Source organism: Nerophis ophidion, linkage group LG01, assembly GCF_033978795.1.
Source record: "Nerophis ophidion isolate RoL-2023_Sa linkage group LG01, RoL_Noph_v1.0, whole genome shotgun sequence".
NCBI lineage: Eukaryota > Metazoa > Chordata > Actinopteri > Syngnathiformes > Syngnathidae > Nerophis > Nerophis ophidion.
The window spans coordinates 60,052,126-60,068,352 of NC_084611.1; the positions used below are offsets into that span (position 1 = coordinate 60,052,126).

At 41.3% G+C, this 16,227-nt stretch overlaps 1 protein-coding gene across 3 annotated transcripts in view; it reads right to left on the bottom strand.

Moving 5' to 3' along the window:
* LOC133557813 (high affinity choline transporter 1-like) overlaps window positions 1–16,227 on the bottom strand; it is a 41,313-nt gene that overhangs the window by 22,539 nt on the left and 2,547 nt on the right. Inside the window, exons 2-5 of one of the 3 annotated variants that reach the window (XM_061908630.1) lie at window positions 9,965–10,165; window positions 9,758–9,871; window positions 3,671–3,826; window positions 540–660 (exon numbers count right to left, since the gene is read on the bottom strand). In XM_061908630.1, coding sequence (XP_061764614.1) covers window positions 540–660; window positions 3,671–3,826; window positions 9,758–9,871; window positions 9,965–10,148 — 575 coding nt within the window. In that variant the 5' untranslated portion in view covers window positions 10,149–10,165. The remainder of the gene's footprint in view (window positions 1–539; window positions 661–3,670; window positions 3,827–9,757; window positions 9,872–9,964; window positions 10,166–16,227) is intronic. The other 2 variants (XM_061908639.1, XM_061908647.1) reach the window with 2 other exon arrangements.

Genomic DNA, 16,227 nt, shown 5'->3' on the forward strand with positions numbered 1-16,227 from the left:
TCAAACCCAGGCCGAGTCATACCAAAGATTATAAACATGGGACCCATTACCTCCCTGCTCGGAACTCAGCATCAAGCGTTGGAATTGGGGGTTGAATCACTAAAAATTATTTTGTGCTCGGCCACTGCTGCTGCCCACTGCTCTCCAGGGGGTGATCAAAGGTGATGGGTCAAATGCAGAGAATAATTTTGCCACACCTAGGGTGTGTGTGACAATCATTGGTACTTTAACTTTTTAACTTATAACAAAATATATACATGTAGACTGCAATATGATGCCAATCACATATAAGAGATACGTGTAGACTGCAATATGACTCACGTAAACAACACACGGGGCTCAAAAATCTATCAAAATGTTTTAGTACGACTTTGGTAAGCTTTGGATTGTACTGTGCTTGAACATGCAAGGACGGTTATGGTGTGTGTATAAGGTAAGACACATTATCTGCCATTTTTTTCACAATATTATGCAAAAGTAACTTGTGGAGAGACGGAGCCGAGGAGCCGACAGCAGGGTAGGGCAAATGCCGGTCCTACCTGCAATGGCGGCCAGGAGGCAGGGCGTGCGGCGGAGAGAGGAGGCGGGACGCACTCAGAGCGACGCTCCAGCCAGCCAAGTCAGGTGCGTCCACCACACACCTGCGCTCAATCTGCTCATCTATTGTTACAGCACAAAAGAGGGGAAGGAGGAACGATCGGGGAGTAGCAGGCGAGGAAACCACCGCAACCAGACCACGTGCAGCGACGATCACGACCCAGAGAGAGAGATGAAGAACCCCCGCATCGGACGCAAACGCCGAAAGGCGTGGAGCGGCGGCAAGCAGGAAGAGCCCGCGCGCTGAAAAGTGACGCAATCGGATGGCCAGAAGAAGACAGGTTTATTGAAATAATAAACACAAGTCAAACCTGCTATGATGCGTCTTGTGTCCAGTGTCACGGCAACCCACACGGTGACGTCGGCAAGAAGACCGCCACACAACTTTTCTTACCTTCTGGTACCTGGTGATCTGTATTTGGGATCTGCATAAGTCCTGAAAATTTTCCCGGGTCCGACTTTGTAGTTCGTGCCGACACCGTAGTCGAAAAGCTTTTTTTCTCTATTTTTTTTGTTATTGGACATTCATCCTCTGCTGTTGCCATTTCTAATATAAAGTATTGTAAAGTTCTTACTTATATCTGTCAGTAAACTCGCCATGAAAGCGCTAAAACATACCGGCATAGTGAATTTACATTATTCACCCAAAGAACTTTAGTTATTAGAGCGTTCCGGTCGGACGGTTTTTCACAGGCCCCATTTCCGGCATTTTTATTGCACTAGTGAACCACGGATGAGGAGATCCTGCTCCGTTATTGATTTAAGTAAAGTCTGAATGTCATTAAAACAGTTAGCTCCATCTTTTGACACTTCTTCCACTCCCGTCCTTGCACGCTACACACAACAAAGATGACAGACAAAAGACGCTGTCGAAGGTGAGCCATGTAAACAAGACCGCCCACAAAACGGCGCATCCTGAAGCGATTGTAAGAAAGCGGCTTAAAATTATCTGTAAAACATAATCTATGCAATATTTTCACCAAAGAATCACCGTTACATGTTATGTGATGGTGATTACATAACATGTAATGATTACAAGGGAGTGTTTTCAATTAAGAAAAAAAATATACATATATTACTCCTTTAACGCGCCCTATCCGGTGTGCCTTTTGTATGAAAATAGACCTGAATAGACCCGCTCATTGTCAGTGCGCCTTATAATCCAGTGCACCCTATGGTCCGGAAAATAGGGTAATTTACATATAAACATATTACACACACAATTTGTTATATAAGACATGTATCATTGAACCAGCCAAAAGAACAAAAAACTAAACTGTCATCATGTGAACAACCTGATTTGAATATTTGACCACCTTTCACAATCAACAGGCTGCTTCCACTAGAAAAGAAGACAGCGTTAAAACACACACACAAAATTATGCACATTCACACCGACATCCACCATTCACACCAACACACAAACATATTATTCAAACACATTATATACAAAATGATACAGTAGGAACTATGTTGTAGCCAATGTACAAAAATCCCGTTTACAAATTGATTTAAAAGGAAAACATTCTCTTAAATGCAATTCACGTAATAATATACTACAAATATTCCTTTAAAAAAATAGCGTTCAAAAAGCCAATCCAAAGTTACAATTACTCATAGAAAAGACACATTATGTTTAAAGAATCCTCCATTAGGCCTTTTTCCACCCCAGGAACTTTGACAAGAACTTCCCAAAATACTCTAGCTAATGAAATACCCTATGTGTAAAATCAAGTTCCACCAGGCATTTATATTACAACATACTTGGCAAAGTGAGAGAGAAGAATGATAGGAACTTTCAAGTTCCAGGAACTTTTCTGGGGCATCTGTGTGCTGAAGAACGCTGACTAGTGCAATTATCTTGCAGTGAGTTTATTCAGCCGTAGTGTTTAAACTAGTTTTTCAGTTTAATGCGGTTTAATCATTTTTACAAGTTTAATTTTTATACGCAAAGCTACGAGAAGTGTCTTTTCCTCTTTTGCAACACCACCTGTCAGAGAGCAAGACTACCCAAGAATAAAAGTAAGGAATAGTTTTCTATGCTATCTCCGCCAGGAGTTGATGTGATCGCCGGGATTTGTCTGTCTGTCTGTTGGGAGTGAGATCCATCATTTTGACTATGTTACCTCATGTTTAAGTTACAAGACCTTACTTCTGTGTGTGTTTGTGTGTATGCTAGTGGTCTCACCTCTACCTACAAAGAAAAAGAGTGGATGACTGACAAAAGGGTTCACTCAGTTTATTTAATTCTCAAAAATATATGGGCAGTTGTTAATTAAACCTACGGCAAATGTCAATGTTATTTGATTTCGGAGGTGACCCAGATCACTGACTGCATTCAGTTTTTTTGTTAAATGATTCTTTACCATCAGAGCCTGGAAACAACACACCTGCAGCCTGCATGCTTGCAAAGGACAGCGATTTGTCCGGTTATATTTTTCACTTGCGAAAATCATCCCCAAAAATGTGCTTGTCAAGATGAACTAGTAAATAGGAGTTTTATCACAAAACAACTGTTGATTTTACAAATATCTCTAGGTGAACCCAACCTTTTGATGAGTTGTTACTTGTTCATATCTTTAACTGTAATTTAATTTAACACTTAAAGTGTCAATCGAAATTCTCATTAGAAGCGCTGAAAGCTTGATTTAGTTTGAGTGTCTGACTGGTGAGGGACCCAGTGCCATTGGACTGAACAAGTTAATATTATATTATTTTAGCCCTGCTGCATGGCTTCAACATATGCAGAAATAAACAAACTCCAACATGCAAGTTTACTTTTGCCATGGAATCAATGGCAGATTAAACATTTTATATGTGGATAATATACTTGAGGATTTTATGGCCTTGTATTATACGGTTGAATCATAAAAGGTTGTACTTTGTGCAGCCTTTTATGGTCAAATTTCTATTCCTTCTTGGTTCTGCGTCTTGTCTCTGGCACCAATCATCAATGGCCATCTGTTTTACTTAAGTTTTCTATACATTGCATGCCTTGATATGTTTATGTCTGCATGACGTACGCACACATGATAGAACCAAGCAAACAATTCTATAGTGCAAAAAAACTCACCCAGGCTCACAAGTGTGCGTGCCACCCACAACACATCAGCGACTAGTGCCGGAAAGATTAGAGCAGTGGCCAGTACGTTTCCGTACTTCTGCTGGAAAGGATCCATCATTGTCACATATCTGTTCTCTCTCATGGGCTTTGCAAAAAAAAAGCCACCTAAAAAAGGGAAAGTGTTAGTGTTAGGCTTCAAAAAAAAGTAAGCATGCTTGTGCAGCTATCAATGGAAAGCACAAACAGAAGTCCAGTAAGGTATTGGTCAAGAGAATACTAACTGACTGCTAGATGATTAAACACTATGAGCTAAACACAGCAACAAAGGCAAAGGACAGATAATTCAATGCTATATTTCTTGAATGGGAACTTTGACATTTGCTCCAGTCTTAACTCTCATAGTATGGTGGCCTTTGTGGCAACAACCAGTTGCAAATGTTCATGTGTTCAAATGTTCATGTGTAAAAGCTCATTGATTTCAGGTCTCTTAGGTTCAAGTCATCACTTTGCACTTGTCACCTCAAATTACCATCCTGAACTGATTCAGTTCGGTCCTATTTTTAACATGAGAGAAACTTTCATATGTTTACAGGGATAATGATATTCAAATAAGTTTTGCCAACCTCTGGAAAAATAAATATAGGAAGTTTGTGGACCAGAAGCTAGGTGGATAAGTTTTATTTAGCTAGCTAACAACTGCTCGCTAACTGCCAAGGCACAGTAACAGCTAAAGCAAATAGATTAAAAAAACATCTTAAAAAAATTTAAACGACAGTGAAATTTACAGGTGAGCTATCAAACAAGCTGGGATGGATTGGATTAGCCTTTTGCAAGAAGTTGTCAATAGAATGTATTCAAATTTTACAGACCTTTTTTTATTCTCAGCGTAATACTATAATGTGTCCCTTTTTAGCTCAAAACTACATTCCTACTGTTACGTGTTGGTCGCATCGTGATGCTCGAGTAATGTCACCTCAAGATGCTACAGGACCAGGAGCAAGCAGGATGAAGGTAGGAACTGGTTTTAATATGAAAATACAAAGTAATACTTGACAAAAAGGTAAAATAAAGGTGTGCCTTAGCACGGGGAGCGAAAAGCTAATCGTTAGCAAGGGTAGAGTTCACAAGTCCATATAAGCCCGAGCCGAGCGTGCGGAAGCTAAGCTAAAACTTAGCAGGCTGAATACAAAAAGAGAATACACACGTAACTGTCACATGAGCAAACAAACTCAGGTAGCAATCAAAACCAGGTGTGCAAACAAACTCAGGTAGCAATCAAAACCAGGTGTGCGTCCGAAAGTAAGTGCAGGTGGAGTAAAAGAAGTAGCCATGGTGACAAATACAAACAAGGAAGTGCTCAAACAATGGGATAAGCAGAGTCCAAACATAATAAGAAAATACACAAAAGCAAACAACAAACGATCCGTGTAGCGGATCGTAACACCTACGGTTTTTTCTAAAGACATGGTAATTCTGTTTTTTAAAGGACAAATGGCAACATTGGTGGTGAACAACACTATCATTTTGGAAATGTATCCAGTGTAAATTTCATAAAGGTGACCCGTGATGATTTTAATAATAATAATGATAACAATAATAATAATAAAAATACATTTATTTTGTAAGACAACTTTCAAGGCACTCAAGGTCACCGTACATTGTATGAAAGCAGCAACAATAAAGATTGAAGCAAAGTTAAAGTTAAATGAAAACAGAAATTTGCATTAAAAGGCATAGGCCTGCCTAACAAGTGGGTTTTGATGTGTTTTTTTTAAAATGACAATAAAGCCAATGTTGCTGAAGGTAGGGAGTTCCAGAGGTGAGGCGCAGAGAGCCTGAAGACTCTTAATCCCATTGTACACAGGCGAGTTGATGGGACAGTCAAATCGATGGAGGAAGTAGACCTTAGGGATCGAGTAGTAATAGTGATGTTGAGAATGTCAGACCAGGTGATTCCCTTGTCCTACTGGGAGACTTCAACGCTCATGTTGGCAACGACAGTGAAACCTGGAGAGGCGTGATTGGGAAGAATGGTCGCCCGGATCTAAACCCGAGTGGTGTTTTGTTATTGGACTTTTGTGCTCGTCACGGATTGTCCATAACAAACACCATGTTCAAACATAAGGGTGTCCATATGTGCACTTGGCACCAGGACACCCTAGGCCGCAGTTCCATGATCGACTTTGTAGTTGTGTCATCGGATTTGCGGCCTTATGTTTTGGACACTAGGGTGAAGAGAGGGGCGGAGCTTTCTACCGATCACCACCTGGTGGTGAGTTGGCTGCGATGGTGGGGGAGGATGTCGGACAGACCTGGCAGGCCCAAGCGCATTGTGAGGGTCTGCTAGGAACGTCTGGCAGAGTCTCCTGTCAGAGAGAGTTTCAATTCACACCTCCGGGAGAACTTTGAACATGTCACGAGGGAGGTGCGGGACATTGAGTCCGAGTGGACCATGTTCCGAACCTCTATTGTCGAGGCGGCTGATTGGAGCTGTGGCCGCAAGGTTGTTGGTGCCTGTCGTGGCGGTAATCCCAGAACCCGTTGGTGGACACCAGCAGTGAGGGATGCCGTCAAGCTGAAGAAGGAGTCCTATCGGGTTCTTTTGGCTCATAGGACTCCGGAGGCAGTGGACGGGTACCGACGGGCCAAGCGGTGTGCAGCTTTAGCGGTCGCGGAGGCAAAAACTCGGACATGGGAAGAGTTCGGCGAAGCCATGGAAAACGACTTCCGGACGGCTTCGAAGCGATTCTGGACCACCATACGGCGCCTCAGGAAGGGGAAGCAGTGCACTATCAACACCGTGTATGGTGCGGATGGTGTTCTGCTGACTTCGACTGCGGATGTTGTGGATCGGTGGAGGGAATACTTCGAAGACCTCAATCCCACCAACACGTCTTTCTTTGAGGAAGCGGTGCCTGGGGAATCTGTAGTGGACTCTCCTATTTCTGGGGCTGAGGTCGCTGAAGTAGTTAAAAAGCTCCTCGGCGGCAAGGCCCCGGGAGTGGATGAGATCCGCCCGGAGTTCCTTAAGGCTCTGGATGCTGTGGGGCTGTCTTGGTTGACAAGACTCTGCAGCATCGCGTGGACATCGGGGGCGGTACCTCTGGATTGGCAGACCGGGGTGGTGGTCCCTCTCTTTAAGAAGGGGGACCGGAGGGTGTGTTCCAACTATCGTGGGATCACACTCCTCAGCCTTCCCGGTAAGGTTTATTCAGATGTACTGGAGAGGAGGCTTCGCCGGATAGTCGAACCTCGGATTCAGGAGGAACAGTGTGGTTTTCGTCCTGGTCGTGGAACTGTGGACCAGCTCTATACTCTCGGCAGGGTTCTTGAGGGTGCATGGGAGTTTGCCCAACGGGTCTACATGTGATTTGTGGACTTGGAAAAGGCATTCGACCGTGTCCCTTGGGAAGTCCTGTGGGGAGTGCTCAGAGAGTATGGGGTATCGGACTGTCTTATTGTGGCAGTCCGCTCCCTGTATGATCAGTGTCAGAGCTTGGTCCGCATTGCCGGCAGTAAGTCGGACACGTTTCCAGTGAGGGTTGGACTCAGCCAAGGCTGTCCTTTGTCACCGATTCTGTGCATAACTTTTATGGACAGAATTTCTAGGCGCAGCCAAGGCATTGAGGGGTTCCGGTTTGGTGGCCACGGGATTAGGTCTCTGCTTTTTGCAGATGATGTAGTCCTGATGGCTTCATCTGGCCGGGATCTTCAGCTCTCACTGGATCGGTTCGCAGCAGAGTGTGAAGCGACCAGAATGAGAATCAGCACCTCCAAGTCTGAGTCCATGGTTCTCGCCCGGAAAAGGGTGGAGTGCCATCTCCGGGTTGGGGAGGAGACCCTGCCCCAAGTGGAGGAGTTCAAGTACCTAGGAGTCTTGTTCACGAGTGGGGGAAGAGTGGATCGTGAGATCGACAGGCGGATCGGTGCGGCGTCTTCAGTAATGCGGACGTTGTATCGATCCGTTGTGGTGAAGAAGGACCTGAGCCGGAAGGCAAAGCTCTCAATTTACCGGTCGATCTACGTTCCCATCCTCACCTATGGTCATGAGCTTTGGGTCATGACCGAAAGGATAAGATCACGGGTACAAGCGGCCGAAATGAGTTTCCTTCGCCGGGTGGCGGGGCTCTCTCTTAGAGATAGGGTGAGAAGCTCTGCCATCCGGGAGGAGCTCAACGTAAAGCCGCTGCTCCTCCACATCGAGAGGAGCCAGATGAAGTGGTTCGGGCATCTGGTCAGGATGCCACCCGAACGCCTCCCTAGCGATGTGTTTAGGGCACGTCCAGCTGGTAGGAGGCCACGGGAAAGACCCAGGACACGTTGGGAAGACTATGTCTCCCGGCTGGCCTGGGAACGCCTCGGGATCCCCCGGGAAGAGCTAGACGAAGTGGCTAGAGATAGGGAAGTCTGGGCTTCCCTGCTTAGGCTGCTGCCCCCCACGACCCGACCTCGGATAAGCGGAAGATGATGGATGGATGGATGAGAATGTCAGACAGATATGGCGGGTAGAGGTTATAGATAGCGTTTAAGGTATGGAAGAGAGTCTTCCTCTTGATTCAATTATAAACGTTAGAATGTTGGACTCTCATTTCAGACAATACTCAGGATAAACAATGCCGAAGCGTTAAATCATAAGGCTTTGTATTGTGGTGTGAGCTTGCACGCAGTTTTGTATATGTCTGAAAACTGTGTTTTTGTGTCTTCTTTTTAACAGTGGGCTATTTGGGATGTCACAGATTGACGGATATACATTTGTAGTTATTCTCAGACATGTTGTGTTGGCAAGCCTCATCTCCCTCTGCTGAGCCCACACCACTAAAACTGTTGTTTCATTTCTCTGAAATAAATGCTTCTGGGTTCATTTGTCCACAACATTTTATAAAGTGAGACAATTAAAATGTACATGAAAATAAAGAATTTGGAATTTACAATATTAACTATGAACGATTAAACACTGAATATTGACAACATATGAACGTTATACCCCCTCTCGATCGACATATTTTACAATCAAGCGAAACGCACCAAACACAGCGATTTCGCTGTGTTTTTTGCATTTTGGTGAACGCCATAGGTACAAAAAAAAACCTCCAGCTACGATCTGATATATCTGATATATCACTAAGCTTTAAAACTTTGTTGTAAAAATCTCCTTCCGCGTCTGTCCCAGATACCTGCATTTCAGGCTGGCTGCTCTGGTAACACTCTGTGGAAACACTCTCCACCCACACTGCTTGGTGCCTCGTCTGAGCTGCTGTGACTTAGATTACCACAGTAACTAGTATATCATGCAAAAGCGCATATTCCAACCATTGAAATACTTTGTATAGTTCCAGACTGACAGTGATTTGAAAACATCACTGCACATCATAATGGCAGCTACAGTTTCGATCTTAACGAAAAAAAAAAAAACATTTGGGAATGTGTGGCGGAGCCTGATTGAAAAGCTGAACGGGCCTTAATTTGCCCGGGTCTGCTATATACTGTACTAATAGAGAACATGGTCACATTCAATATATACATTTAACAGTGTGCATTTTGCAATAATACATTCTGATACTTTTGGAAAACGGGGGCATCCCCTGTTTCAATTGCAGTCTAACTCAATAAGAGGGTTTAAATGTATACACGAAAGCATATCCAATACATATGATCCAGACAACAAGTATGTGTGTTGAATCATCATAGGTTCCCTGTAAGAGTTATGGTTGTGACTCTTGCCAAAACAATCCATGAGAATCTATGTGTTGATTTGTACTGAATTGTAGGTATCCTATTGCAGCTTCTTGTGAAATGAAAGATATTGACCAACTTAATGTGATACGCTTATCCTCCAGATATATTTACACATATATATATATATATATATATATATATATATATATATATATATATATGGAAGTGTGCAGATTACATAATGTACAACTGGACACCTTCCTGTCAGTATCTAATTTTGCTGGCATTTCCTGCTGCATGTTGTTGTTAACCTACACCCGTCCCTCTTGAGTACAACTATGCTGTCTTTCATTTATCATCTCACACTGATCGGAATGTTAAATTTCAGTTCATACCTTTAGGTTTTGAAGTAGAACTTACCTAAGAAGAATGTAAGGACATATGGCACTGGCATGAGAGCCCACACTGCTCCTAATGTCGGGTTGTATGTTGCTTCAGCAATGCCGAGGATAAACCCTCCTCCTACCCATGTGGCTGCAAAAACATGACGAACAAGTTTTTTTCTCAATACAAGTCAATTATTACTTCATTTCTTCTGATGGCTTAATGTCAAAAGAAAGATTTTACCTGTAAGAGTAAATACGCCCACGAGCAAGTTGATGTTACGTCCAGCCAGAAGCGTGATCTCTATTCCATCTCCTGTCCACTTTTTCTCTTCTTTCCTAGAGCGCATTGATGCCCAGATGCCCGTTCCCAGGATTAGGAGGTAGAAAGCTGCCATCACCACCAGACCCGGTATGTTCATTGTCATTGTTATTTATTGTGTCTCTGTTAACAGAAAATGTGTATAAATACACAAAACAGGACTACACAGCAGAAGGCAACAACTAAATAACAGAACATAATATAGGATATATCCAGTCTTGATAAAAAAAAAAACATTGATAGGGAAGGGAGAAATTATGGGATTTAGTTTGCGCACATTCTAAGACCATGCTTTAAAATATTCATGATATGGAAGAAGCACATGGGTAAAAATAACTGAACATTGAGTTGGAGATGTGTGGTTGAGGAGAAATTCTATAGGTCTTTCTAAAAAGTGGAAAGACAAGAGGCAACGGTGGTTGGGAAAATGGGGTAGCAGCAGTAACTTTATGACCCGGCTTTACTTTCATGGCAGACTGTAGTATGGGGTAAGGAGAAGTTGAAAATAAGGGAAAAAACAGAAAAAAAAAAAACGGGAAGGCCAAAAGTGTAGGTGACGAGCTGACAAGGAAAAAGACTGAGAGGCTAAAGGGGGTCTCACCATGTACCTGGCCGTACTTAGAAGATGGTGGAAAGCTGTCCCCCCTCTTCAGTAGTTGAGTGGCCTGCGATTTGACCCCAAACAAATTTGGGAAGTGAACACAACTCAGACATTTTAGTGCGTAAAGATGACTGCTTGTTCACAGTGTACTGACATGTCTTTTAAACATTGATATTATTTTCCTGCACATTGAAATACTTTTACATTTACGCAATTCTATTAATGCAGCCGCAAACAACTTGAGTGTTTATCTAAATTATAACAGGAGAGTTGTTTCTTGGAAAACATTTTGTGGAGGAAAAACAATGCACATGAAAGCTGGTATTAAAGCTGTCAGAAGAATGTATGGACATTCACTTGAGAATGCGTGAAGGGAAAAGGAAATGTTTGTCTAGGGAAAGGTCCGAAAAATGCAAGCCAAGCTGAGTATGTACTGTATGTGCATTTAAGAGAAAGCATGGAAGGAATGGATGAGAATGTGGGACTACTGCCAAAGTCAACAAATGCCTGAAAAACTCACTCACATGCATGGCTCATGTGTTTTTGCTCTACCAGTGTGTAAGTGTGTGCAATGTACAGTACAACTCTTATTATAAGAAACATAGAAGATTTCTAAACGTGTAATGTGCATCCCTGTAGTCCAGCAAGAGGCTGTGCTCAGGTTAAAATGATATACAGTGATACTGTTTCTGTTTTTTTCGAAAATGTATGTTACATCACATAGGGAACTGAGGAAACTAATTGTTGAAGCTTTGAAAGTGGAATTCTTTCTCATTCTTGATTTATGTAGAGCTTCAGTAGTTCAACAGTCCAGGGTCTTTGCTGTCATATTTTACGCAACATAATGCGTCACACATTTTCCATAGGAGACAGGTCTGGGCTGTAGGCGGGCAGGGAAAATACCTGCACTCTTTTACTACGAAACCACGCTGTTGTAACGCGTGGCTTGGCATTGTCTTGCTGAAATAAGCAGGGGCGTCCATTATAACGTTGCTTGGATGACAACATATGTTGTTCCAAAACCTGTAAAGACCATTCAGCATTTATGGTGCCTTCACAGATGTGTAAGTTACCCATGCCTTGGGTACTAATACACCCCCATACCATCACAGATGCTGGCTTTTGAACTTTGCACCTATAACAGTCCGGATGATTATTTTCCTCTTTGTTCCGGAGGACACCACGTCCACAGTTTCCAAATATAATTTGAAATGTGGACTCGTCAGAGCACAGAACACTTTTCCACTTTGCATCAGTCCATCTTAGGTGAGCTTGGGCCCAGCCAAGCCAGCGGCGTTCCTTGGTGTTGTTGATAAATGGGTTTTGCTTTGCATAGCAGAGTTTTAACTTGCACTTACAGATGTAGCAACCAACTGTAGTTACTGACAGTGGTTTTATGAAGTGTTCCTGAGCCCATGTGTACACACTGATGTCGGTTTTTGATGCAGTACTGCCTGAGGGATCAAAGGTCCGTAATATCATCGCCTACGTGCAGTGATTTCTCCAGATTCTCTGAACATTTTGATGATTTTACGGACCGTAGATGGTAAAATCCCTAAATTCCTTGTAGTAGCTCGTTGAGAAATGTTGTTTTAAAACTGTTTGACGATTTGCTTACAAATTGGTGACCCTCGCCCCATCCTTGTTTGTGAATTACTTAGCATTTCATGGAAGCTGCTTTTTTTCCCAATCATGGCAGCCACCTATTCCTAATTAGCCTGCACACCTGTGGGATGTTCCAAATAAGTGTTTGAGGAGCATTTCTCAACTTTATTAGTATGTATTGCCACCTTTCCCAACTTCTTTGTCACGTGTTGCTGGCATCAAATTCTAAAGTTAATGATTATTTGCAAAAAAAAACAAAAAAAACGTTTATCAGTTTGAAAATTAAGTTGTCTTTGTAGCATATTCAACTGAATATGGGTTGAAAATGATTTGCAAATCATTGTATTCTGTTTATATATACATCTAACACAATTTCCCAACTCATATGGAAACGGGGTTTGTACATGTTCAATAATAGTCATCTGCTTCTGGGAATTTTCCGTTTGGTAGTGATAACATTTAATTCTGCAGCAGTAATTGGTCTCTCTAACTCAGACTGATCAACTGAGCTGATGTTCAGATTTGCAAAAACATTTTCAAGCTCAGGAGTAAAACAGTGAGAACGGACGCATAAGAATTCCTAACTATATCATTGCTCTCAAGATCATCCGTAAATATACCTGCGAAATAAATGGGATGCTAATATCTGGTGTAGTTGATGAGCTAATAGGCTAACAGCCTTATGGCAATGAAACACCTTAACAGACCTTGATAGTGGGAGAGTTTTTGGTGATGAGCAATCAAGCTGGTGATCAAGCCAAAATCTTAAAGTCTCCTCCTGGCATTAAATTTTACATTGACATGTACATGTCAGGGAGACTCAGAAAAAGACATTTAAAAAGGTGTCATCGTCATAGTTGGGACCATAAATATTTACAAGAGCTATTGGGTTGTTGTCAATAACATACCTCCCATTAGGATCTGAAAACTATTCAAGTGTACAAAAGAAACAGGTTTATGTAGCAAAATAGCAACTCCCCTAGATTTGCCCAAAAATGAAAAGTGGTTAGTCTGTCCTATCTATCTTCTCCTCAGCCTCAAGTGATCAGAGGGTTTAAGATGAGTCTCCTGCAAGAACATTACCTTGGCGCCCAGATGACAGAGATAATGTAATGTCTTACTTCGTTTTATAGGATTATTAAGCAATTTGCAATTGGAACTTGTAAACCAAATGCCACACTGGATCGTCGCAAAAAAAAGTAAACATCAAATTTACAGTTTACAAAAATGCAGTCTGTGGGAAAACAAAAAACAAAAAAAAAGCTTGACTGTACTAACAGAAGCATCTCTCTAAACTGGGTGCGTGCAACATCCCCACCCCACAAAAAACAACCATCGCGCTGCTGTACACTGACAAACAATGCAGTAGGCGCCAGAAATGTGACATCCAGTGAGCAAATAAAGTGCCCTTCCCTCCTCCACCTCGAGCGGCCCTCCAAATCATGGCATTTTTTTAGAGAGATCAATGGTGGCAGTTAGCTTGTTGTTTCTAGCTTGCAGTGAGCTTTAGGCTCGTGATAGCTCTGCCATAACAGCTGCTATCTGTCCTGTCGGCTGGCATTTCATCCGTCTTCTGACTTATCCACTTACAAATGACTGACGCCTTGCACCGACCATGCTCAACCGGAACTACTGTTTGTAATGTACTGTATTCTTAAATGTTTGGCTAAGTTCCCTCTTCAATTTGGTATGTCTTAAAACATTAAGATAGCAGATTAAGTGTAAAACAGTTGTGTAAACATGATTACAGATCACTCTGAGTCAGCACACAATTGTAATAAATAATAAAAATAAAAAAAAACAACTGAAGTTTGTCTAGTGATTTTGAAATCAAATTTGTTTAGATACAGATTTAATTACATACAAATACCGTCATTTTTGGACTATAAGCCTCTACTTTTAAAACGGAGCGGCTAAATTATGTATTTTTCTTCGCTGACGGCAATAATAATCGTATAAAGAAAAAACAAGAAAATACACTGACAGGGTGTTTTACTGTTTGTGCTATGGCGCCATCTTTTGGACAAATTTGCTTACAGCCAGTGGTGCAGTGTCCTTTCATTTATCCGTAGTCCTTTTTTGAGTGCTACTCAAATCTTTTACTCAATCTTTTCGTTGTCCAAAGCATTTCTACTCCAATGGATTTTTTATTCATCTTTCTAAGCAACATCTGTAAATTTTACAGTATAACTAAAAATGTTTACTCAACCGTCCCATGTGTGATGTCTGTAGGAGTGTTTTTAAGCATATTTGCTCATGCTATAGTAATGTAATGAATGGCATTAGTTTACAAGTGTCTGTGTTAATAAGTATTAACTTACAATGGGATTCTGTCTTGTATTCTATCAGTTTTACAAATTCCTCATTTTAATCACCATAACTTCACCGTGGAGTTATTGAGTCTGCTTAGCTGTTTGGAGAGCTAGTGGGTCCAATGACGATGACTTCTGATTTGTTTGATCAGCTGTTTTACTGTCGTGTTACAGGCAGCATTTAGAAACTATTAAATGTAATCTTTGTGATACATAAAGATTTACAACATCTTACTCTGTAAATAACTCATGTCGCAACGTGTATATCTGCGGCTTATAGTCCGGTGTGGCCAGTATATGGAAAACATTTTTTTCTTTTAACATTTAGTGGGTTCGGCTGATATATCCTACTCTATAGTCAAGAAAATACGGTATATTTTATATGAATATAAGTACATATACTTCAAAACTGGATATGTATATATATATATATATATATATTGTATACTTTATGTATATGTGTGTGACATACTCACACACACATATACACATATACATATATATATACACACATATATATATATATATATATATATATATATATATATATATATATATATATATATATATATATATATATATATATATATATCATCCATTTTCTACCGCTTGTCCCTTACAGGGTCACCGGGGGTGCTGCATTTGGGCGGAAGATATAAGTATGGAAGGCATATATATATATATATATATACATATATATATATATACATATATATAGGGCTTCACGGTGGCAGAGGGGTTAGTGCGTCCGCCTCACAATACGAAGGTCCTGCAGTCTTGGGTTCAATCCCAGGCTCGGGATCTTTCTGTGTGGAGTTTGCATGTTCTCCCCGTGAATGCGTGGGTTCCCTCCGGGTACTTCGGCTTCCTCCCACTTCCAAAGACATGCACCTGGGGATAGGTTGATTGGCGCCACTAAATTGGCCCTAGTGTGTGAATGTGAGTGTGAATGTTGTCTGTCTATCTGTGTTGGCCCTGCGATGAGGTAGCGACTTGTCCAGGGTGTACGCCGCCTTCTGCCCGATTGTAGCTGAGATAGGTGCCAGCGCCCCCCGCGACCCCAGAAGGGAATAAACGGTAGAAAATGGATGGATGGAGATATGTGTAATATATATATATATATATATATATATATATATATATATATATATATATATATATATATATATATATGCAGCACCCCCGGTGACCCTGTGAGGGACAAGCGGTAGAAAGAGGATGGATCAAATATATATATATATAAAAATACAAATATATTAGGGATGTGGGAAAAAATCGATTCGAATACAGAATCGATTCTCATTTTTAAAAAATTGATTTTATTTAAAAAAAATTCTTCTTTTTTTTTTATCAATCAAACAAAACAATACACAGCAAAGCAATCCAATTCCAAAACAAAACCTGACCCAGCAACACTCAGAACTGCAATAAACAGAGCAATTGAGGAGACACAAACACAACACAGAACAAACCAAAAGTAGTGAAACAAAAATGAATTTTATCAACAACAGTATCATTTTTAGTTATAATATTGACTATATCATTAGATATTTATAAAAATAATAAAAAAGAACAATAGTGTCACAGTGGCATACACTTGCATCGCATCTCATAAGCTTGACAACACACTGTGTCCAATGTTTTCATAAAGATAAAATAAGTCATAT